General features: G+C 48.1%; 2 protein-coding genes across 2 annotated transcripts in view; one reads left to right on the plus strand and one right to left on the minus strand.

Annotated features, from left to right (window-relative positions):
• The first annotated feature begins 241 nt into the window (after nucleotides 1-241).
• CYB5D2 (cytochrome b5 domain containing 2) lies at nucleotides 242-11,426 on the plus strand. The gene is made up of 4 exons (XM_065897809.1): nucleotides 242-794; nucleotides 6,460-6,600; nucleotides 10,487-10,673; nucleotides 11,172-11,426. Exons 1-4 carry the CDS (start codon nucleotides 542-544, stop codon nucleotides 11,386-11,388), a joined length of 798 nt encoding a protein of 265 aa, XP_065753881.1. The 5' UTR covers nucleotides 242-541; the 3' UTR covers nucleotides 11,389-11,426.
• Nucleotides 11,427-21,028: 9,602 nt separating this feature from the next.
• ANKFY1 (ankyrin repeat and FYVE domain containing 1) overlaps nucleotides 21,029-25,156 on the minus strand; it is a 67,922-nt gene continuing 63,794 nt past the window's right edge. The window contains exons 23-25 of the mRNA XM_065898047.1: nucleotides 23,842-23,988; nucleotides 21,834-21,924; nucleotides 21,029-21,161 (exon numbers count right to left, since the gene is read on the minus strand). Coding sequence (XP_065754119.1) covers nucleotides 21,029-21,161; nucleotides 21,834-21,924; nucleotides 23,842-23,988 — 371 coding nt within the window. The remainder of the gene's footprint in view (nucleotides 21,162-21,833; nucleotides 21,925-23,841; nucleotides 23,989-25,156) is intronic.

Genomic DNA, 25,156 nt, shown 5'->3' on the forward strand with positions numbered 1-25,156 from the left:
CTCTGCCGCCGCCGCCGCCTCCCCGCCACGACCTGTCAACCTCAGACGGCACCCGGAGGGCGGGGACGGGGAAGGAACGGCGGCGGCTGCGGCTTCCGGCTTCCTCGCCGACAAGCGAGGACTGATGTCGCAAAGGCGCCGTCAAGTGGACTCCACCAGCTGTCGTGAGACAGCTAGCTAGGGCGTCCTGATTTCCAAGACGGCGCGTCTGTCATTACGTCTACGTCATCCCGCGGCCTCCTTTGCCACCATCTTTGTTGGGGGCAGGTAATCTGCCGGGCAGGAAGGCGTTCCGCTACTCACTTTCTCGGTATCCCTCCACAGTCGCTAGCTATGCTAGAAAAGTACGAGAAAGAGTTGGAGCCAGGGGGTGAACTTTTCGCCAGACTTTCCCCTTTCAGTCCTCCGTTGTCCCCTTGGTGACAGGCGGACACAGGAGAGCGCGCGTCGCGCCGGTGACGTCGCGGCCGGTTCTCCGCCATCTTAGTTGTGGACAGAGAGGCAGCAATCTCGGAGGAGCCGAGGCGGTGCGGCTGTCGAAATGCAGAACCTCGGCAGGCGTGGGCTCTGGCTGGGCCTGGCCGCGGCGGCGGCAGCGGCGGCGATGGCCGCACGGTTGATGGGCTGTTGGAGTCCCCGCGCTGACTTTCGCCTTTTCATACCCGAGGAGCTGGCCCGCTATCGCGGCCGCCCTGGGGACCCGGGCCTCTACTTGGCCTTGCTCGGACGCGTCTACGATGTGTCCTCTGGCCGGAGGCACTACGAGCCTGGGGCCCACTATAGCGGCTTCGCAGGTATTAGCGGGGCGGTTCACGCCGCGCTTCATTCATTCACTTATTCATTCATTCATTTCCTCTTTTCCTCCCCACATTCGTCAGACCAGCGTGGGAACCGGGCTCACCTGCATCATCCTTCTGGTCTGTTTTGACTCGGGCAGGACTATGGGCAACTGTTGCCAGCCTTTGCTTTCCCTGTCTTTCCCCACCGCTCTTCTTGAGTTAGGCTGTAGAAACACATCTCTTGCCTCTTACGAGTTACCTTTTACCCGCCAGCGGAAGCCCCCAGTACCTGCTTTGTGCCACACTGCGTGGCTCTCAGGGCCCAGAGATGAGTGACGCCCTGCCCCGGCCTCAAGAGTACCCCAAATGGTTGGAAATGATTCCAACCATTTCTTCAATGTGCCCCAATCGGAAGCGATCTTCCTTTCCCCCTACTCCAGGTTTCCCCTAAAAGTAGTACATTTGGTTTGAGTCGTTCTTGCTTCTAGTACAAATGCATTTGTCTGCCTTCCTTAAAAAAGTTTATCAGGTTAGAGCACAGGGAAGGAGTCTGGCCTCATTTACAGTCCTTCAGTACTTAGAACAAAGCTGGCACGTTAGGCCTCAAAGAACATTTGTCAAATGAGGATTATTCTGTCCTCCCTATTTTATATCTTGGGGGATTGGAGGATGTGATTTGCCTAAAGCCCTCACAACTAAGTCCTGACAGGACTTGAACTAGGAACACCAGCCTACTACTTTTAGAGATGTCGTCTTACCAGCCCAGAAGAATGACCATCTCCTAGATTAGAAAAGAAAAAGATGACGAGCAAGCCTACGGCCAGTGACTAAGCTGATAGGAAATAAGCATTTCCCACTTGTCATTATTTCAGGAGAACTGGGTAGCTGCCTCTGGTACTTAAATACAAGTCACTTCCCTGTCTTTAGGGAGAACTTTTAAGAAACAGAAACATTGCCAGAGAAGGAATTAAGTTCAGTTGGTGTTGCTGAGCTCCTCGAACAGTCCAGAAGGGGAAGGGACTTACCCAGGGCTACACAGTGAGTTAGAAGCAGAGCTGGAACTGGAATCAAGTGTTTTACTTACCTGCCAGGTGAGGACACTTTGGTGCACTCTCCTGCCGCACTCTGATGCAGCCGTCATGGCTGTATGCACAAGTGTGAGCAGAAAACGCTCCATTTCTGGAGTGATTTTTCTTTTGCAATGTGCTCTACTGTTGACTGAGTTCCTCTGTGCCCAATATTTATTCACCATCCATTTACTGACCCCTGCCATGTAGCTGGCCCTGTACCACATGCTGAGGAATCAGAGATTATAACATTGCTCCCCAACACCTATGCACTCTAGTAGAGAAGCAGGTATGTTCACTTATTCGCTCAGTCAATATATTTTTTTTTAAAGATATTCAGATGGTATAAAATCCACCCTTTTAAAGAGTACAAGTGGTTTTGAACATAGAAAGTTGTGCAAGTATCACCATTATCTCATTCCAGAGCATTTTTATCACCCCCAAAAGAAACCCCGTATCTATTAGGAGTCATTCCCCAACCCCTCCGACTACTTAGCCCCTGGCAACCAGTATCTACTTTCTGTCTCAAAAGATTTGCCTCTTCTGGGCATTTCATGTAAATGGAGTCATGCATGTGGCCTTTTGTGTCTGGCTTCATTCACTTAGCATAATGTTTTCAAAGTTCATTCATGATGTATCGGCATGTCAAGACTCCATGCCTTTTTATGGCCAAATAATATTCCATCGTATAGATATACCACATTTTGTTGATCTATTCATCATTTCTTGGATATTTGGGTTGTTTCCACTTTTTGCTTATTATGAATAATGCTATGAACATTATGTACAAGTTTTGTTGTGGACATGCATTTTCAGTTCTCTTGTGTATATACCTAGGAGTGGAATTGCTGGGTCATATGGTAACTTATGTTTAACTTTCTGAGAAACTGCCCGTTGTTTCCTAAAGTGGCTGCACCAACCTACATGCCCATCATTGATGTATTTAGAGTTCCAGTTTCTTCACATTCTCAGCAAACTTGTTACTGTCTTTTTTTTTCTTTTTGATTATAGCCATTTTAATGGGCTTGAAGTGGTATTTCATTGTGGTTTTGGTTATTTGCATCACACTGATAACTAGTTGAGCATATTTTCATGTGCTTGTTGACCATTTGTATATCTTCCTTGGAGAAATGTCTATTCAAATCCTTTGTCCATTTTTAAATTGAGTTGTCTTTTTATTGTTGAGTTGTATATGTGAATTCTTCATATATTCTGGACACTTAGACCCTTATCAGATATATAATTTGCAAATATTTCCTCCCATTCTGCAGGTTCTTTTCACTTTTTTTTGAAGTATAAATGACTCACAATATTATGTTAGTTTCAGGTGTACACCACAGTGATTTGATATTTTTATATATTACAAAATGATCACCACCATAGGTCTAGTGACCATCTGTCACCGTACAAAGTTATTACAGTATTATTGGCTCTATGCCCTATGCTGTATCCCCATACTTATTTATAACTGGAAGGTTGTACCTCGTAATCTCCCTCACCTATTTCATTCAGCCTCCTTCCTCCTTCCCTGTGGGCAACCACAAGTTTGTTCTCTGTATCTCTGAGTCTCTTTCTGTTTTGTTATGTTTGTTTTTTTTGATTCCACATATAAGTGAAATAATACGGTATTTGTCTTTCTCTGACTTTCTTCACTTAGCATAATACCCTATAGGTCCATCCATGTTGTCGCAAATGCTAAGATTTCATTCGCTTTTATGGCTAATATTCCACTGTATACGTGTATATCCATTTATCCATCTATGGACACTTAGGTTGCTTCCATATATTGGCTACTGTAAATAATGCTGCAGTGAACATAGGGGTGCATATTTCTTTTTGAATTTGTGTTTTGTTTTCTTTGGATAAATACCCAGGAGTGGAATTGCTGTATCATATGGTAGTTCTATTTTAAATTTTTTTGAGGAACCTCCAAAGGGTTTTCCATAGTAGCTCCCCAATTTGCATTCCCACCAACAGTGTACAAGGTTCCTTTTTCTCCACATCCTCGCCAACACTTGTTATTTGTTGTCTTTTAGATAATATCCATTCCTACAGGTGTGAGGTGATATCTCATTGTGGTTTTGATTTGCATTCCTCTAATGATTAGTGATGCTGAGCATCTTTCACCTGTCTGTTGGCCATTTGTATAGCGTCTTTGGGAAAAATGTCTATTCAGGTCCTCTGCCATTTTTTAATCAGGTTGCTTGGGGTTTTTTTGTTTTGTTTTTTAATTAATTAATTTATTTTAAATTTTTGGCTGCGTTGGGTCTTCGTTGCTGTGCGCAGGCTTTCTCTAGTTGCAGAGAGCAAGGGCTACTCTTCGTTGCGGTGCGCGGGCTTCTCATTGCGGTGGCTTCTCTTGTTGTGGAGCATAGGCTCTAGGCACATGGGCTTCAGTAGTTGTGGCACACGGGCTTAGTTACTCCACGGCATGTGAGATCTTCCCGGACCAGGGCTCGAACCCGTGTCCCCCGCATTAGCAGGCAGACTCTTAACCACTATGCCACCAGGGAAGTCCCTGTTTTATTTTGTTCTGTTGATGCTGAGTTGTATGAGTTCTTTGTATATTTTAGATGGTAACCCTTTATGAGACATATCATTTAAAAATATCTTCTCCCATTCAGTAGGCTGCCTTTTCGGGTTTTCTGTTTGTTTTGGCTGCGCCTTGAAGCTTGCAGGATCTTAGTTCCCCACCAGAGATCAAACCTTGGCCCCCTGCAGTGGAAGCACGGAGTCCTAACCACTGGACCACCAGGGAATTCCCTTGCCTTTTCCTTTTGTTGATAGTTTCCTTTGCTGTGCAAAAGCTTTTACGTTTGATGTAGTTTCATTTGTTTACTTTTGCTTTTGTTTTCCTTGCCTGAGGAGACATTCCCAAAAATATTGCCAAGACCAATGTCAAAGAGCATACTGCCGGGAATTCCCTGGCAGTCCAGTAGTTAGAACTCTGCAGTTTCACTGCCGAGGGCCCAGGCTCGATCCCTGGTTGGGGAACTAAGATCCCACAAACAGCACGGCCAAAAAAAAAGAGCATGCTGCCTGTTTTCTCTTGGGTGTTTTATGGTTTCAGGGCTTCACTTTCTTGATAGTGTCCTATAATGCACAAAATTTAAAATTTCTGACCAAATCCTAATTATTTTCCCTCTGGTGGTTTGTGCTTTTGGTGTCCTAGCTAAGAAACCATTGCCTAATCCTAGGTCACAAAGATTTACACCTATGTTTTCTCCTAAGAGTTTTATATTTTTAGCTCATAATTCAGGTCATTGATTTATTGAGTCAATTTTATATATGGTAGGGGTCCAATTTCATTCTTTTGCATGTCGCTATTCAGTTGTCCCAGCACCATTTGTTGTAAAGACTATTCTTTCCCTCATTGAATTGGCACCCTTATTGAAAACCAGTTAACTATAAATGTATGGGTTTCATTTAGTCGTGTATTTATTGAGAATTTACTAAAGATCAGGCACCACCAGACACTGGGGAACTGATTCTTAAGTTTGGTGTGTTCTTTTCCCTGATAAAACTTGCGGACTAGTAGAAATGACAGACGTTAAATAGTTATCACATAAGCAATTAATCAGTTATTTCTTTGTGATGAGTGTTAAAAGAACATACTGGTGTTACTAGAGGCCTTAGCCTAGTGGGGGAGGAGGAGAGCGAGAAAGGGAGTACAGTGGCAAGGTGAGGTTGGCGGTGGCTGGTGCAGAGCCTTGAATGGCCTGCTAAGGAATATGTACCTTGTCATAGGGCAAAAGGAAGCCCCTGAGGATTCTGAAGCAAGAGAATGGTATGATCGATTTAATTAAAATATCAGTCTAAGTGTTGTATGGAAAATAGATGAGCAGGGGGCCAAATGAATGCAGGGAGACCTAGCAGTTACTCTAGTAGCTCAGATGAGAGACGACGGCAGCCCAGGCTTGCTGAGTAGTAGATGGGGCCAGGCAGACTGATATTTAGGAAGAAATTATAGGACTTGGGGACTGATGGGATGTGAGGGATGAAGGAGTCGTCAAGGACTACATTTCTGGACTGAGCAACTGGTTATTAACCGAGACAGGGAGTACGAGAATAGAGGCAGGTTTCCAGGGGCTGGGGCTGCAGTATGGACATTTTTAACTCGTGATGTCTGAAAGTCATCTAAGGCACGTTGAGCAGACAACTGGATATACAGGTCTGGAGCTCAAGAGAAGTCTGAGCTAAACATACAAATTTGGCATCTTTGGCAGAGAGGTGGTACTTGAAACCACGGAGTGGATGAGACTGTCAAGTGGAGGGTGTGGATGGAGCAAAGGAGGTGAACAAGAACTGATGTCTGAGGCTGGTAGAAAATGAGCTAGAAGGGTAGGAGGAAAACCAAGAGTATAGTGTCACAGAAGCCAAGGGACATGGTCCACCATGTGAAATGTTGCTGAAAGTCAATGAAAGAACAGGATGCATGCCAGAAAGTATGTCTAAGATCCAGGAGCGTCTGTCACCGAGGGGGAGGAGGGATCAGCTTTGCTGGGGGCTGGGGAGTGAGGGTTTTTGGGAGATGTTTCTCAGAAAACAGATTCTTGAGTTGCTACAGTGTTGTTGATTTATAAGTTAATCTACTGGAAACATCTCCCCTGCAGGCCGAGACGCATCCAGAGCGTTTGTGACCGGGGACTACTCTGAAGGAGGCCTTGTGGATGATGTATCTGACCTGTCATTTTCTGAGATGCTGACACTCCAAAGTTGGCTTTCATTCTATGAGAAGAATTATGAATTCATCGGTAAGTATTCCACAGGTCATTTCCATAGATTTCATTTAGTTGTCTTGCAGTTGTTTTCTTGTTTTTGTTTTGTTTGTCTTGCAGTTTTTTTAAGGGGCTAGAATTCTTTGGGGATTGGACTCAAGGTTAAAATCTGAAAAATGCCCATGGATTTTTCACCTTAAATTCTGGCTGTCAGTGTGGCGATATGTCCCGGAAGGAAATGGCTGGGGCGCTTGCTTCCATCACCTTTTTTTGGGGCCGTGCCGTGGCTTGTGGGATCTCAGTTCCCTGACCAGGGATCCGACCAGGCCCTCGGCAGTGAAAGCGCAGAGTCCTAACCACGGGCCCACCGGGGAGGTCCCTGTTTCCCTTGCTCTCACTCCTGGGAGAGGACTGCCCGACCACTGGCTTTGGCCTCTGCTGCCCCACAGCCTGCGCCACTCTTGAGTGACCCGCCCAGGAGGGCAGCTTCCCCATCTCGCCGTGTTCCAGGCGTCTGGCTTCAGACACAGTCAGGGAGGCTCAAAGCCTGTTTGCAAATGGTTTTGACAAATATCCTTTTACTTCGTCCCCGAAGGAGACAGACATCAACCTGTGCCCATCCTCAACGAACTGCCTCCCAGGTGGAAGTCATGCTCATCAAACACTTGTTCAAGCCAGCTTTGTGGAGCGCCGCACCTGCTGCCTAAATGAGACGATACCTAACGGTGTCCTAAAGAAATGTTAGACGCTAAACAGTAGATTGCTTCACAAACACTGACAACTGGGATGGTTGGGCCCCTGTTCTCCATCTACTGCTGCCCTGACCTCTCACTGGAGCCCACTTAAGACACGGCTAATTTCCTGAGGAACGTCAGTGTCACTTCACCCTGGAACAGGTCTAAACTGGAAGTTCTTTCTCTGCCCCTAATGCCCCTGCATGTCTGCTTCTGTCATTACTCCCTGGGTTACCTTTGCTGAGAACCTTTCACTGGCATTTTCACTGACTCCTCTGCTCCGTCCACGTCCAACTAGCCAAGGCTTTTTTCATGAATCTGAAGTTCTGTTTCCAGTGCCCCCTCTTCCACACCCACCACTGTTGGCCCCTGTCACCCCAACCTGCAGCACCCCCTATCTTTGTTTTCACCCAGTCTGCACCAGGCCACTCCTCAGATCACAATTATGTTTGCCACTGAAGGAACTGACCTCTATCCGTCTGGCCTTCAGAAGGCTTGGTTCTCCCTTTTCCCCATAAAGTTGCCAAACGAAAGCTGAAACATGACTGTGTTAATAAGGAAAAAACCCAACACAGAAGAATAAAAGTGGAGTCCTGTGTGTCAGCAAAGGATGCCAGACCAAACACATCACACTGATGTCGAGGAGCAAACTGATGTGTTTGGTGAGATGAGAGAACTCGTCTTGTCTGAACAGCGTTAACGTGCAGGGGAGTGAGGGGCACATGGTCAGAAATGCCTCTGAAGGACTGTAGTTAAAGTCAGGATGTATTCGAGTATCTGCTATGGATATGCTGTGGTTCTGGTCCTCATGGGGACCACAGATGAGCTGAATGCAGTTCCTGTCCTCTGTTAGCTCATTCTGTAGGGGGAGGGCAGTGTGAGGTTCTTTCAGGGCACCAGAAACCCTCAGGACAGAGCGTCAGAAGATGAAGGTTTATTACACAGGTGCACACTGAAGGACGACAGCAGGAAGCCATCTTGGCAGCCACATGGCCAGGCCTCGAGGGGAAACGAGATGCCATTTTTGTGTTCTGGAGACCCAGCCAATGGTGACCGCCATTCTCATGACACAGCTTCTGCCTCTTTCTCTGTTGTCTCTACTACTGCTGTCCTCTCTTTGGGTCTCATGTCTAAAACCCACCAGGACAGGCTTGTCACCATGCATACAGAGACCCTCTATAGGAGAAAGTGCGGTGCCAGGCCAACTCAGACTGAAGCCCTGGGACTTGGGCCCTGCTCCCTTCATTTATTCTAACAAGCGTTCAAAATGAATGCTCTGAACTAAGCTGCTTTGAGTGCTGGGGCCTCACTGGTGGGGAGAGCAGTATCATAAACTAGTAAACTGACTAGACAATTCCAGATAGGACTGTGAATAAGCTAAAACTAATGTGATGCATGTTTGGGCGTGTGCGTGACACCTTTAGAGCGGACGGTCAGGGTAGCCTCTTGGAGGAAATGAAAATTAAGCTGAGACCTGGAAGGTGAGAAGGAGCCAGCCATCCTGAGATCTGAGAAGAGAGTATTTCAGGCTGAGGGAACAGAGTGTGCGAGGTGAGGAGCAGCAAAGCATGGTCAGGGAGCCTACAGTGAGGGAGGGGACCACTTAAGAGGAGGCTGAAGAAGCAAACACAGGTCAGATGGTTGTCTTGGAGGCCTTTGATAAGAAGTTTGTGTTTTATCCATATGTTTTAGGAAGCATTAGGAGGGTATAAACCAGACATGGAGGTGTGATTTACGTTTTTAAAAGGTCACCCCAGCTACTCTGTAGAGAAAGAACTGTGGGAAGGAATGAGCTGAAGCAGAGACCACTGGGAGGCCACTGTCGTAATCCATCGTCTGGATTAGGGTGGTAGCAGTGGAAATGGAAAGGAATGGGCAGAATCAGGGTGTTTTTTAAAGGTTGGACCGACACGATTCACCCATGGTTTGGACATGAACGAAGGGAAGTGTACATTTAGATGTGAAGGAGGAGTCAGAGATCCAAGGCTCCTAAGCCAGGGAACCCAGGCAGAAGTGATAAGAATAGGGACCTCCCTGGCGGTCCCCTGGTTAGGACTCTGCGCTTCCACTGCAGGGGGCCTGGGTTCAACCCCTGGTTGGGGAACTAAGATCCCGCAAGCCACACGGAGTGGCCGAAAAAACAAAGTGATAAGAATAGAATTGGAAAGGTCAGGATAGGGTGTTGGACTTGAGAAGATGAACTGAATCTTGGGTACACGAACGTACCCTGGAATCTCAGTTCTCGGGGACTGAGAAGATTGGACAGACACAGCAGGAGCAGGTATGTACAGATACCTCCTCCTACTTGGGCAAACCTTCTAGAAGTGCTTTCTGCTGCTTCTCTTGCCCTGTGCCAGGGGCTGCTGTGAAATCCACCTGCACTTCAGGACTTGGAGATGCAAGTCCCTGCATCTAAGAACTGATCTCTTCTTGGCTCTGGCCTACAGGCTCGCCAACCACTTGCTGGCCACTGCCATAGCTCAGACCTTACAAATTCTGACGGGGATTTCAAACTAAAACCAGTTTCCACTCAGCTTGTCCACTGAAGGACTGAGCCGGAAAAGAATGGTGGAGGGGAGAGCATGAGCTCAGGGCCAGACCCACTTAACTAGCTTCAGGGACTTCCCAGCTATTCAGTCTCCCAGTCTCTCTCCTAGGACCACGGGAGCACTGATTTCTCTCTCAAACGGGTGTTAGGAGGATTACAAAATACTGGTAAAGTGCTAGCACAGCTCCTGATGCTGAGTGAACACTCAATGAATGACTTATTTATATCCATATAAGACAAAATAATTCAATGTGGAGAAGAAATGAGCCACAAAAATGTTATGCAATAAGCCATTCATTCATCAAGCATTTCTTGAACACCTACTGTGTACCTCAAGCACTGTGGAACATTGAAAAATGAGTGACATGTGGGGAAAGATTTTATAATTTCCGTGCTGGAGGACTCTACATCTAGAACAGGGAGGCGTCTATCCAGAGTCGTATAAGATGTTGAGAGACATCGGGATAGAAGGCAACACAAGTCCCTCCAACCAGTTCTTAATAAATCAGCAGCCAGCAGGCTACTGTGGAAGGCGGAAGCCCTGGGGACTCGGCTTTACCAGGACTTCTGCAGGAGCTAAGCCTCTGTTCCTGCCCCCCCTCCCACGGCTACTCTGATGTCAGCTTTCCTGTCACCACAGGGAGGGTGACAGGAAGGTTCTACGGAGAGGATGGGCTACCTACTCCAGAACTGACCCAGGCAGAAGCCATGATCACCAAAGGCTTGGAGGCAAATAAACAGGAACTGAAAGAGAAGCAGAAGTTTCCACCATGCAATGCTGAGTGGAGTTCAACCCGGGGCAGCCGGTTCTGGTGCTCCCAGAGGAGGTAAACGGGCTTCCCTTCTGTTCCTCTCGCCTCTCCCCCAAATCCATCTTCTAGGTCACCACATCTGTGCTGTTCAGTGAGGCCATAAATTGACTGTTAACCCAGGGGAACTTTGTCAAAATACATGTGCTCTGGGATAGCGATTCTCAAGCCAGACGCTGCTTTTGAGACGCTCAGAGGCCAGTGGGGAAAAGCCTTTCACAGGTGTTGCCACCAGTGCAGGGAAGTGGCGCCGCCTCCTAGGAAGGCAGAGGGCAAGGGCCGGAGCAGCAGTGAAAGGATGACGGGCTGTGCCCTCAGAGGGGAAGCTGGAGGACCTCGGGGGAGAGCAAGAAGGTTCGGGTGAACACTGCAGACCACTGCCTTGGGAAAACACCAAGGCGGCAAGTGAAATGGCTTCTACTTTTCACAAGGCCTGGTTCACTGCTCCCTCTCCTCCCTTCCCAGAGAAACTCACGACTTCATGCTTTAAGCAGCCCTCTTTCCTTCTCTCCTTAGTGGAGGTGTGAGCAGAGACTGGATTGGCGTCCCCAGGAAGCTGTTTAAGCCAGGTGCCAAGGAGCCCCACTGCGTGTGTGTGAGAACAACTGGCCCCCCTAGTGACCAGACGCCGGACAACCCTACGCACAGAAATCGTGGGGACTTGGACCACCCCAACTTGGAGGAATACACAGGCTGCCCACCCCTAGCCGTCACATGCTATGTCCCCCTCTGAGCCGGTACCCTGTATGTCCATAACCCACAGGGAACCCTCACCTGCCTTTCCCTAATGGGCCCTTGACTCCTGTGCCCTAGGAGGGCTCCTACATGAAACAAGAGGGCCTGGAAGGACTGGGCCATGCTCTGCAGACAGGACTCACGCCCTTCCCTATGGGCTCACCATTTTGGTGACTGAGGCCAGTGCTTGGCAACCTGCCTAGTACTGGTCGGCCTGTTTTTGCCACTATTCCGCTAGATCTCCTCACCATCATCCTTTGGAGTTCGCAGGTATTAACGGGCACAAATTTGACCAACTCGGAGCTAACTGGACAGACACGCAGAAGGGCTCTGAGCTCCAACAGCTTCCTTTCCACGGACTCCCAGGCTGCCCAGATCAGCTGCCGGCCTGGGCCCTGCTTGTAACTCTCATCCTGACCAGGACATCGGGGGCTACGTCATTCCCTTACAACTCAGAAACAAGCAGACACATCCAGAAAAGACATACGAACTAACAGTGTCAACACAACCCTGTTCCGGTTCCCCACTTGCTAATGTGAGCCCTGACCTTTCTTAAAAGTAAGACCTCTGCCCTTAGGCAAACTTGAATTTATCAGTACAGCCAAAAGCCACACTGAGTTAATTCGAGCTGGACCAATATAGTGAGGTGACAATAAAACAGGATAGGCTAGTTCTGGAAATGGAAAAGTTTTTGCTTATAGGGATGCAGCAAATCCAGATAACTCTGAACAAAGCAACAATTTAAAGCAAAGATATTGTTTCTCTTTTAAACACTTAAAATTAGGGGTGGTGTGTTTTCAAAGGGAGAAGTCTGCATTTTGAGCAAAAGGTAGTTTCACAGCTCTAACGCGGACACTGGCTAGCGCAACATCAGAGTTTGGGCAAGGCTACAAATGCCCATACAAACAGCCTCAAGAGTGGGTGGTGTGTCCAAGGTCATCTGTAATCTCCCACACTGGACCAAGTTCATACCCGTGACCTCCTCGATTCTAGTTAAGCTCATGGGGGCAGAGTTCCTACCTTACAGGTTAGGAAACGAATCTGAAGCGATTACAGGTTCATGGTCTCCCCATCTGTGCCTTCACCTCAACTTCTCCCAGTCCCCTCAGCTGTTTATCTAAACATTCTCTGTCCTCCCTTTCTTGGTCTTTTTTCCTCTCCTTTATCATTAATCTCACTTAATAGCTTTCCAGATTCACGGACTGGAAAACGGAGGCTGCCTGCCCTAAGTGGTGTGGCTCACTGCCCTTCGGCCACAGCTGCTCTTCACGCCTGAATCCTGCTCTTGGCTCCTTTTGCCATCCAGGATCTTCCTCACCGGCCTTTCCGGCACCTTTAACCTCTTCCTGCCTCCCGGCTCTTCCCTCGAAGTCTGCATTCAACAGCTCACTTCCCTTCCCTCCTGCCCCATTCTTCTGAGGCCCCGTAACTCCTTCCTGTCCCTACTTCCCGCCCCAGCGAAGCTACGGAGAATGATGCATGTACTCAGGCTTTGCTCCTCAGCCCCCGTCTGCCTGCAACACAGTCGCCCAGCTTAGCCCTTTCCTGCGCCACAGCAGGATAAATTCTGTACTGGCAAACCCACGGCCACATTCAATTATTACCTACCTGGACCTGTCCCACTTGAGGGCCCTCGTGAAAGCCTCCCTTGGCTTTCTCCCCATTTCCCTTATCTCCCTCGGGGGTCCCTTCCAGCCTCCTGGAAAGCCTCTCCTCCACACGCCTTCCCACCAGCTCCTGTCGCTCCTGCGTCAGCTGCCAAGTCTGCCATCTAGTCCAGGCGGCTTCCCTGACCATTTCTGCAGGCACCAAAGACTCCACAGTTCTGGCATTTAGTCTTCATCTTCTCCCTGGTGATTCTTCCAGTGTCCCTGGATGGTTCCACCATCGCCATCTCAAAGCACCCAGTCACACCAAGTAAGAATCCTGGCCATCCTCCCCAGCCCCTTCCCTCCTGAGCCCCTCCTCCTGACCAGTCTCCAGGTCCTGGCAATCCCACCCCTTACCTGTTCAGTACTCCTCCTCTGGTTGAGGCCTTCCTTTCTCACCTGATCTAACTGCACTCCCTCCAACCCATCCTCCACGCTGCCAAGCCATCCCCGTGATGTTCAGGGCATTCTCCGTTTAAACGTCTTCAGTGGCTCCCTTATCTGTAAGGATCAGGTAGGTGCTAACTCTTCAGCGGCACACAAGGCCCTTCTAGGGTCCGTCTCCTCTTAGCCTCTGTATCTCTGCCACCACCTCCCACGTGCACTGATCCCTCCAGCCTTCACCTCGCTGCTTTATGCCTGCAACACCTTCACCCCGGCTGTCCCTTCTGCCTGGAATGACATGTCGTCTTCTCAATTTTTCTACCTCTTATCCCTTAATAACTTAGCTCAATCAACTGGGAGGCTTCATGAACCACTGGCCCACCAGTGGATTTAGACGCACTTTCCTCTAGGAAAATAATTCTGTGTTCACTTCTAAAATAACAAATGTCACAGTGTCCCGTAACTATGAATTTCCTATCAGCCTCTCGCGTTGGACTGCAGACTCTCTTTGAGACAGGGACCAAGGATCACTTGGCTTTGTACCCCCACATCCACCATACTTAGGACACGAGACGTGTGCAGAATTAGCTCTCTTGCAGATGAGGCAACCGAGGCCCAAAGAACTTAATAAAGGCACATAGCAATGAAGCTGAGCCTAGAACTCAAGGTTCTTGTCCTGACTCAGTGCTATCTTCGTGCCTCCACGGCTTGGTATGTCTCCGCCCTCCCTGGAGCAGGAGCAAACAGTAAGGAGGCGAACTTAAGTGAGGACCTTATTCTGAGTTCCACACAGCCCTTGAGCTCAGTGCCTGAGGCACCCCTGCTGACTCAACCCCAGGCTAACTGAGAACTAGTCACTGCCACTGCTCTCCTTAGTCCTTAGTTATTCGACAGATATTTACCAAGCATCTGTGTGCCATGGGGTTGGGCTGGGGGGGAAGTGAGGCTCCTGACCTCAAGGAGCTTGTAGTATGGCCAAGTAAAGCCCTGGTTAGAGCGGCCAGAGGCCACTCCTGGGGTAGGAATGCAGGGATAGCATGGAGGCCAGGTCCAGAGATGTTTAGATCCTTCCAAAACAAACTGATAAGGAAAAAGCAAAACAAGGCACTTAAGAGTCATCCCAGCCAAGTACAGACCTGAACTCTGGCTGATGCAAGACCCCTGAGCCCACATTTCAGGACACACTCATCCAGCCTCTGCGGGCTGCTCACTTCCTTGCTCAATGAGCACTCGTTTCCTTTTCGATGCCGACCACTTACTTTATAGGAAACAGCCTCCTCACACCAGGGCAGTGGATGAGTCTTCAAAGGATTCGCCAAGAGTAGGTTGTCATGTTAATGATCCAAAAGGCTCAGCCATGAGAAGCTAGTGGTTACTGGAGAAATGCCTCTCCTTCCTCTCTCCTGGGCAAGACTATGGAGGAGGAAGGTAGTCCCTCCGTGATGGAAGCCACAGAAAGTTCAGCTCGGGCAGTTAAGACCTGCTGACAGAGGGAAGTGGAGAAGGAAACTAATACATGTTGGGCAAACATGCTGAGCAGGGAGGGAGCTTTATCTGTTCTCACTGAACCTCGATGCCAGCCTTGAGAGGGTCTTTTTTTTTTTTGTTTTTTTTTTTTTTTTTTTTTTTTTTTTGCGGTACGCGGGCCTCTCACTGTCGTGGCCTCTCCCGTTGTGGAGCGCAGGCTCCGCGGCATGTGGGATCTTCCCGGACCGGGGCACGAACCCACGTCCCCTGCATCGGCAGGCAGACTCTCAACCACTGCGCCACCAGGGAAGCCCGAGAGGGTCTTTTTATGGTCCAGAAAAGGGGCATAAATTCTCCCACCCCCACATCTAATGGTTACAACAGTCATTGCTCGGCAGGGCTGAGTTTTTTGTGTTTTTTTGTTTGTTTTACATCTTTATTGGAGTATAATTGCTTTACAATGGTGTGTTAGTTTCTGCTTTGTAACAAAGTGAATAGAGCTAAGCTTCTTACCCAGGTCTGCTCTCTCTGCCACACCATGAGCAGTGTTAAAGCAAGGGCTGGGCAGCTGCCTTCCAACATGCTGGAGGAAATTGTAACGTCTGCCTCTTAATCCTGAGATTCCAGTTTTTCCAGAAACACAGAACTAAGAGGGAAGAGCCCAGAATTTTTTGGCCACAGCTCAGTCCCTTTAACTTGCAAAGGGACCCGTATCAGACCATTGCCGCCATCCCTAGCTTGCTCAGCTCCAGGACAAACTGTGATCTGAAAGATAGACCCTACGGACAGGTTAGGGATATCTGTTCAGAAATCTGTGGAAATCTGAATTTCCATCCTCGAAAGCACTTCCTATTCCCTGGGCCCCCAGATTCCTGCAAATAGGCAGCAGACGTTGCTCCCATCAGTCCACACTGGAGGGGACCCTCGCTGTGCACACCAGAATTCGTGTACTTGCTTGAGAGGAAGGACATAATGACCTAATACTGATCACCTTCCTCAGGGCAACCCTGTGAGCTAGGACGAACCGTGCTCACTTCTGTTTTACAGACATAAAAATTAAGGCACAGAAATTATGAAACATGCCGGTTTGTACTCACATATTATGACAAAATATGACCAGTGTTCTCCTCAGGGACGGCTATTAGGATTACTTGGGATTGTTACGTGGAAGCCCCCAACAGTGCCTATTAACTCTGAGTAAAGCCACCAGAGAATGCGATTTATCAATCACCATAGCTGGTCCGAACCAGGAGTGAGCAAAATGGAAAACAGGTAAGGGAAAGGAGAACACCAGTTCAAGAAAGTGTGATGGTGAGGTGAGCTACTAGATTCATGCAGTTTGTATGGGGGAATTATGGATCACTAGATTTTAACTTGCAAACCCCTAAACTTTCCTTAGTCTTCTCTGAAACCCACAGCACCAGTCCTCCTTTCAGACCAAGGCCAGCAGAAACCTCACCATGGGGGGATCTTCTCGAGTTGCTCCTAAACAATGGAGTCAGGGAGGGAATTTCCAGGGTCCACGGGAGAGCTGCAGTGGGGTCAGGTGGCTGAGCCTGGGCAGCTGTGGTCACAGACGTCACCATGAGCTGAAGTCTGGGCCAAGAGCACAGGACATCCAGGCAGCTGGTCATTATGCCTAAAACAGCTACTTTCTCACTGCTGTCAACCATGTGTTTCTGAAAAGTGTTGGAAATTCAGATTTTCCTAGAGGGTAGCTGTTAAAGAAATGTATTCACATGTCAGGAGTGTTAAAATTTTTGTGTTTGTTTTTAATGCTTACAGGGCTTCCCTGGTGGCACAGTGGTTAAGAATCCGCCTGCCAATGCAGGGGACCCGGGTTCGAGCCCTGGTCTGGGAAGATCCCACATGCCGCGGAGCAACTAAGCCCGTGCGCCACAACTGCTGAGCCTGTGCTCTAGAGCCTGTGAGCCACAACTACTGAGACCATGTGCTGCAACTACTGAAGCCTGCGTGCCTAAGGCCTGTGCTCCGCAACGAGAAGCCACAGCAATGAGAAGCCCGCACCGCAACGAAGAGTAGCCCCTGCTCTCCACAACTAGAGAAAGCCTGTGCGCAGCAATGAAGACCCAACCCAGCCAAAAATAAATAAATAAATTAAAAAAAAAGGAACTACAAATGTGTTATTAAGGTTTCCACTTTAAATGTACAATTTTACCTCATTTTATTTATATGGAAATATTACAGAAAATGCAAATATCAATATTTGAAAAATACATTCCATTACACGGACTCCAAAGAAACAATGCTGCTAAGCGCCATGGTCCTCTATGATGCTCTCGCCCCACACTGAGCACCATCCGGAATGGCTTGGAAGCCTAGGTGATCAACCCAAATGTGTGCCTGCAGTTTTGGCCCAGCCCTCCCCCTGGGTATAGCACACAGGTGTGTCATGGTAACAGCCAACTCCACACATCTGCCCAAAAAGGACATTAAGTCATTAAGCTGAACAGGCTGCCAACTCAAGACTCCCTAGCTACAGAAAACCAATGTTGTCGGTGTTAACAGGTTAATATATTATTTATGCCGCACAAGAAAGTAACAGTACAGGCAATGATCTTCCAAAGAAAATCTCTAAGGCATCTATGATGACTTCTGGAAATTTAATAAGTGCTTAGTCACATAATCAGCTCTTCACTAAATTACTCCCACAAAATGAGAGTGTGGCTTCCAAACGCTTTAGAAAGTTATTTGTCCTCGGCTTCCTCTTCTCCCCGGCGGGGCTGGGGAGCTTTGGTGCTTCAGATTAGGAGGGGCTGGTCTTGCCAGCCCCATGCCCAGTTCTCCTGGGCCTGGGCCCGAGGGAAGCAGCCCCAGGTCCTGGAAGAAAGCTTGTCTCAGGAGCGCTCTCTCAGTCTCAACCTGCAAGCTCCACGCGGGGCCGTCGTGGAAGCGTTACACTTACTTGCTCATGCTACTGTCACCTGGGGAGTTAGTTTGCCTTTCGGATCTAAGCATTACATAGTTCAATAGGGTTTTTTCTCCAGATTAAAAAGAAACCTAGATGGATATCAAGGTTTTCCCCTGTCCCAAGGCTTTTCCTCCACTTCATGCCTACAGATAAGATTAGCACAATACCGTTCAATACAACAAGTGGGAGACATGAACCGGGAGTGGTGGTGAACCCACAAGCACGCTGAGTTCCATGCAGGGACCCCATTCAGGGAGAGGAGAGAGGAAAGCTGAACAGGGCGGTCACAAATAACTCAGGGCTCTGAGGTAGAGGACTAGTGGTCACGTGGACCCCACTCCTGGAGAGAATATGGCAGGTGAACCGAACAATCTAATCCAGCCTCGACTAAGTTGGTAACTGGGGTTGACAATGCACAGGCAACAAACTCCAAACAGAACACAGATTCTAATACATCATTCAGTGAGACACCACTAAAAGATAACTGAAAATTAATAAGTCCTAAGTGTAGGCACTTAAGTTTGTGGGAAATTCCTGTGTTCGAGGATCACAGCAAGTTAGTTTTAGCCATTCCATTTATATATCTAGCACACGGTTTGTACCTTCATCTTTAAAAAAAAGAAAGGACTGTTAAGAACACACTGTATCACATATCTGGTGAGCATGAGGCAGTTAAAAAGCTAATTTAGCGTAACAATGTCGACTGATTCAGCAAATTATATTTCAATAAAGTTTATTCTTCCTGCTCTACTCATTTACAGTTGGCAACTTTCTGAATGAATAAAATTGAGTTTTTTCTATTAGTATGTAAGCTATGGATTAAAATGTAACAAGAACAGCCAGGCAGTTCTAGAGTCAAGTCTGACGGCTTGGAGAGCACAAAGGGGACTGAGAGCACGTCAAGTACCCCCAGGTCAGCCACCACTCAAGGAACCTGAGACACAGCCCTGCAAGCATCGGCACAGCAGGGAGAGCCTAAGACTGTGGAAAGGTGCTTTTTCTAGATCTACAGATCTACCTGAAGCCAATGCAGAACTCACAAAATGTTCCCCCAACTTGTGGCAGCTAAGTACCATTGCTATCCCTGGACTCTGTGAAGAAAAAGAAGCTTGACTCAACAATTTCAAACATGATTTCAAGATTCTGAAGTGAAATTAGAGTGTTATTGAAAGTGGTATAGTAGGGCAGGGGCAGGACAATCAACCTCATCCCTGATTGAATTCCCGTCCTGCTCTCTCTACCATGAACGTTAAAAGAACAGGTATAAAAGTACCGACTACCTCAATTCATATCTGAAGCATAATTATCTTACTTTCCAATTAAAGAATCACGCCACCTAACTAAGGCCTACTTCCTCAGGCCCTGTTCAGGCAACAGAAAATGGAAACTGACCACATGCTTCACGTGGTCAGGTGTTTGCCAAGACTAGCTGTTTTCCTATAAAAATTCTGTATGAAATATGTCACAGACTTTTGGGGACAAGAGAACTCCTCGAATTAATTTTTTCTTTGAAACATTGTGCACAAGCTCATATTAACATAGAATGCATATATATCTTATAAATCCACAGAAATGTTAAAAAAAAACGTAGCACTCTGGTTTATCAGCTCATTTTACACACATATTTAGGCAGTAGGATGTATAAATCTACAGCAACATGGAGGACATACCATTATCCAAACAAAACGACAGGCTGCTGCAAAAAAAATATTTAGTCCCTTTTACACATATATTCATACTTCATTAATACAAAAAAATGTAGTGGTTAAATGTCTGAAAAAAACAGTATGTATGATTGAGATTGTTAATCTCTGAGTATAGCTGTACAACACATATTGTTCATCTCAGAGTTTTGTTTTGTTTTTAAAGCAGTGGTAGAAGTTTCTCTTTAAATGTGCATTTTTAAAAAGACTGGCCAAACCTTCAGAAGAAAAGAAGTTTAACACTTCCGGATTAATGCAGTACTAGCAGCGACTAAGGCCTGGTAGCCTCTGGGGGCCTCATTCAGCACATGAGCGAGCCTTCCAAGATGGGGTCACACACACTTGGCCAGGGCCTTTGGCTGTTGGCTCTTATGGGGCAAGGACCTGGGACCTGGGACAGACAGCACTCACAACATAACGGCAAAGGTTTCAGCAAGAAGCACTCATGTCAAGGAGATGGGACCTGCCAGCCTGAGGCTGGAGATTCCCCTTCCCCTCACTTGGCCCATGTCACTCTCCTGCTCCAAATGACACTCCGCAGGAGTTTTCCCTTTAAGACTTAGTGTGAGCTGAGGTCCAGTCGAAGCCAATCATTAGAATCACTGATGCGTGGATGTGTGAGGGTATTTTTGAAGATGGATTTTTAAATTGGAATCACCAATAATGCAGCTATATAAAAAGTGTAGCACAATAAAGTGCATTTTCTCCACCACTGCCTAGTGGCAGGTGACTGAGGACTCCATAGACAGGACACAGTAAGATGAGAGAACAAGACGGCTGCTAGGAGGTGTCAAGCTGCCACACCGCAACCCTGACACCCGAGTAGCATGAATACTGGTAAAGCTTTCAGTTGTTAAGGCCACAATTTTTCAGCTCTCATCTTTGAACCCTGCTTAGAAATATTTCACCTTTTTTAAAGGGGTAGTTCACTAAAAATACAGCTTAGCTTTTCCCAAAAAAAAAAAAAAAAAAGAGAGAGCGAGATTTCAGGGCAAGAGGATCCTATTACCTTTATGAAAACACTGTGCAGAAAAGTCCACAGCCACTTACCCTAGAGTAAAGCCAGCTCTTGTCGTGCAGCCAGATGCCAGCTTCCTACGGTTAGGCTCTGCCTAGGAAGTCCACCCAGTCAGGAAGACTTCATGAATGCTCTGAGATGGACACTAAGCTACTGGAAGGGAAAATGGTTTTCGAAGCATCCTTGTACATTGCTAGCAGAATGGGGTCTAATTCCTATCACATTTACCACTTAGGCTAAAAGATCTGGTCCAATTAGTGAAACGTCTAGTGACCTTGATCATAGTCTGATAAACTGACAATCACACAGAATTGTTTGAGATGGGATCTGTCACACCACGGTCCTTAATTGTTCCCGTCTATTGCCGCAAGAACACAACTGCCAGCTCCTGCTCTGGGGGGTGGGAGGTGGGGGGGTCAGGCTGGTGAGCAGAGCAGCTGCTGGGGAGGCAACCGAGGATGTGGCCTGGACCTTCCCGGGGGCTCCTAAGAGACCCCACCCAAAGTCAGTACATCAAAGCAAATGTTGCAAACTCGCACAGGCTTGTTCAGATCAAACTTTATAATAGGAATCTCCTTGGTCGAGCATTTATGGCAAAGAAGACGTCCGCAGTGACGACTGTGGGAAGCAAAGAAAGGAAGTGTGAGAGGGGTTCTCGAGAGCAGACTGCCGCCCGGCACACGAGCACAGCACGGCAGTGCCCCATCGGACAAGCAAGCCCACGCCTGGCACTCTGAGGCCAGCTCTGCCCCTCGCCAGCTAAATCATACCAACGCATGTATAATTTATAGTCCATGACAACAAAATTCTAGCCAATAATTACGTTAAAGTGATCCTGGAGAAGCCTCTTTCTTTAAAGCTCAAGAAAGGCTCAGCAAGAGCCAAAGAAGCGTCTCCCTGTAATGGAAACAGCTCCTCAGTTCTCAGGACAGTGGCCTGTGCTCAGGCTGGGAAGCACACGTCCTGGGAGCACAGCGATCAACTCAGCTTCACTGCAAGCAGGAAGCCTGGCTAAGATGACAGGAGGCCTGACAGGCCACCTAGCACTGTGAACCCCAGCATTCAGCAGGAAAGCCATCAGTCTGAGTGCCCGCTGGCCTCTGTACATCACTAGAAGTGTGCAGGGTCCCGTCACCTCATTGCTCTGTGTGGTCAAGTTTTGCCCAGGAGAGTACAGGGCCCTGGCAAGTTCATAGTTTACCATGGGAAAAGGCAGCAGCAATGGTATAGCAGAAATCCCCTTATTCCTCTGGCAAGTGATTGGTGGGGGGTGGGCGGGGACAGTCTTACCAGTGATGTTTGCGAGTTGTGACTCCAAACTTGGCAGTACACTCATAGCAATTGGAGCCGTCACACCACGGAGGCTCCTTGGACAGCATATCTGCAACACAGCACAAGACTAGTTCCTGTCAGATACCGACTGTGCTCAGCCAGACCTGGGGCTCAGAAGTAGCAGGGAAATGGCCCAGTAAATAAAGCAACACGTCGCAGAGGGACGTGAAGGATAAGAAAGCAACATATAGGCACGCTTCCTTTTATTGTGCTTTGCAGATATCGTACTTTTTACAAATTGAAGGTCTGTGGCAACCCTGCATTGAGCAAGTCTAGCGGTGCCATTTTCCCAAGAGCATTTTCTTACTTCATGTCTCTGTCACACTTTGGTAATTCTCAAAAATTTCAAACTTTTTCATTATTATTATATTTGTTATGATGATCTGTGATCGGTGAGCTTTGATGTTACTATTTTATTTTGGCATTTTTTAACAATGAAGTATTTTTCAATTGAGGTATATACGCTGACTTCTAGACAGTGCCACTGCATAGGCAATAAACTACAGTACAATGTAAACAGAACTTTTATATGCGCTGGGAAGCCAAAAAAATTTGTGTGCCTTAGTTTATTGCAATATTCACTTTATTGTGGTGGTCAGGAACTGACCGAGGTCTGTCTATATTCTAAGTAGGTCAGGGAAAGTGGCACACAGGAAAATATGGAGAACCAGTGTCTGCCAGGCAGACGGGGGTAGGAAGGAAACAGTCTTAAGGCAGTGAAACAGCACAGTGTCTGTGGGGGAAACACATGCAGTCAGGGATGGTATGGCAGGGAGAGGGCAAACCAACAGCTGGAAAGACTGGCAGGGGCCCCATGGTAAGGGGAACAGGGATGGAGGGACCAGACAAGAGCAATGAAGGGGGCAGAATCCGTCAGGTCTGGTGACTGAACACAAGTCGGGGGTGAGAGGGAGGCAGGGAGCAGGAAGGAGACGAAGGTGATTCCCAGGTTTCTGGACAGAGTGACTGAGTCTGAGGTGAGACCACTGGCAGGGAAGAGACATCAGAGAGAAGCAGAGCAGCAGAGGAGTTCAGTTTTGAGTCTGTGGAAGCTGTGGGGCATTCGGTTGGAAGTTACCAGTGTAGGTGACAGCAGCAACCACTAGCATTTCTCTAACCACATGCCAGCACTGCTTTGAGTGCTCCATGCACAGAAGGAGACTGAGCTCACGGGGAGGAATCAATCGTCACCAAGCACCTTCCACATGCCAGCACTGCAGATGGTGTGGGCTCCTGATCTGAGCTCCTAAAAGGTTGACCAAGAGCACGGCAGAGAGTAGACTAGCTATAGCAACACCGCACTTTGGTGCTGGCTCTGCTACAAACCAGCTTTGTGACCTTGGGCAAGTCACCTACATCAAGATCACACAGCTACTAAGTATGTCTGAGCTCGTTTCTCTACACATACCGTGGGGCTAAGAACCCCGTTCCACCTGCACTGTGGGTGATGACAGCACAGTGGCACTTGAGGCATTCTGAGTCTTTCTGCTACTTCAATGGGGACAAGTAAAGACTTGCAATATGACATCATCAAGCGTGAAGCTCTCCTCGCCACAAAAGGGACACAGAGGAGGAAGTCAGTGGGGCTGAACCAGAAGGCAATTCTAAAGGACGCAGAGAAGCGGCATCGGCTGAAGGACAAAGGGTGTGCAGACACGCAGTCGGGAACCGTGGGAAGGGGGAATGCCTGGAGCTGACAGGTTTCTGGTGGGATCTGGGGACGTGGGAAACTGACGGGAGCCCCAAAGCAGGACACCCAATAAACCAGATTTCCAAAAGTGACCCTCCCACTGCTGCTCAAAGGCCCTGCATGGCATTCACAAAGTCCTAAACCATATGGTGCCTGGAAAACTGCTGGTTCAGATCATGAAGCAAGTCATTACGAGATTTCAAGGTCACCAATACATCCAGATAATCAACACCGTCACTGTGCTTGCACTGGAAGAGCAGAAAGCGGGCCACTCACCTAAGAGTCTAAACAGCAGCTGCTTGGTGGCGACCTGGTAGTTGAAGATGTTGACCCCTTGGTTGTTGTTCACCCCCAGGCGAGCACCCGAGCGGACGACGGCACGGCACAAGTTGGCGTTCCCTTTCATGTACGCCAAGAGCAGCACTGGGAAACAAAACCACAGGCAGGGCTACTTCCCACTGCCGAGGGCAGGACAGAACCCTGGCAGGACACGTGTTGGCAAAGTCCCCACTGACACACAAGGGCCCTGGGGCTCTCGTGACAGCTCCGCAGAGGATCTGCAGCATCTTGCAGCCAAGGACCCAGCCACGAGCCAGGGGGTCCAGAGCAGCTCCAGCTCCAGAGACACACTCCTGCCCATTCAGAGCTCTGGCCACAAGAGCACTGAGGAGGGGTCACACACTGAAGGGAAAATATACCATTGTTTCAGCTGCCTTCCTCTGGCATAAAACACTGGGGGGTGGGGGACAAAGCTCTTTTCACACGATGTACCTAACTCTGAAGACTCGTGAGGTGTGTACACACGGAGAAAACAATAGATTAGTGCGGTAAACCTGCACCAGGAAGTTCTTCTACCCCGTGGAGCCTCTCTCCTCTGCAGGAGCAGGCCTGGTGGGCGCCCGGGCTCTGGCCAGGCCACCCTGCTGGCCCTCCCTACTGGGGCAGGAAGCACCTGCCTGCCTGTTCACCTGCTCCTGGACAACGGTGCTCACTGCAGTAGGCTCTGGCTAAAGCAGCTCACGCCCAGGGCTGACTCCTCTGAAGCTCAGGCTCACCACTGCTGGCTTAAAAAACATGTTTATGAATCAAGGCCAAGAACTCTTCCCAAGGCCAAGAACTGATGACAAAATATTTGGTCCCATGCTAAGGTTTGGGACACCCTTTGGTGACTGCATTGCTGCCAAAGGCCATGAGGTTCTGTCTGGCAATGATGGCGAATGAATGGGAATACAGCAGCAGCAAAGAGCTCAGAGAGCCCTGGGCTAGGGAGAGATTTGGGTTTCATCTTTGTTTCCTTACTTGAAAAATGGGGACACACTATACGCACTGCTTACCTTATAAGGTTGTTGCGAGTATTCAACAAGAAAACGAATGCAAAAGTCCATCAAAAACACTATGAAAGCTATACAAATTAACATAGTGATTGTGGGTGGCTAGAGCACTACCATGACAGAGGCCTGTTTACTAAACCCCTCAATTAGACATCAGCCCTCATCTGTATATAACATGCCACTTTTTCAAAACACATAAATACGCACTGTAGCACATTTCCTCCTTCTGAAGCACCTGTGAGGTGGCTATATTTCCTCTA

This window comes from Phocoena phocoena, chromosome 19 (assembly GCF_963924675.1).
Source record: "Phocoena phocoena chromosome 19, mPhoPho1.1, whole genome shotgun sequence".
In the NCBI taxonomy this organism is placed as follows: domain Eukaryota; kingdom Metazoa; phylum Chordata; class Mammalia; order Artiodactyla; family Phocoenidae; genus Phocoena; species Phocoena phocoena.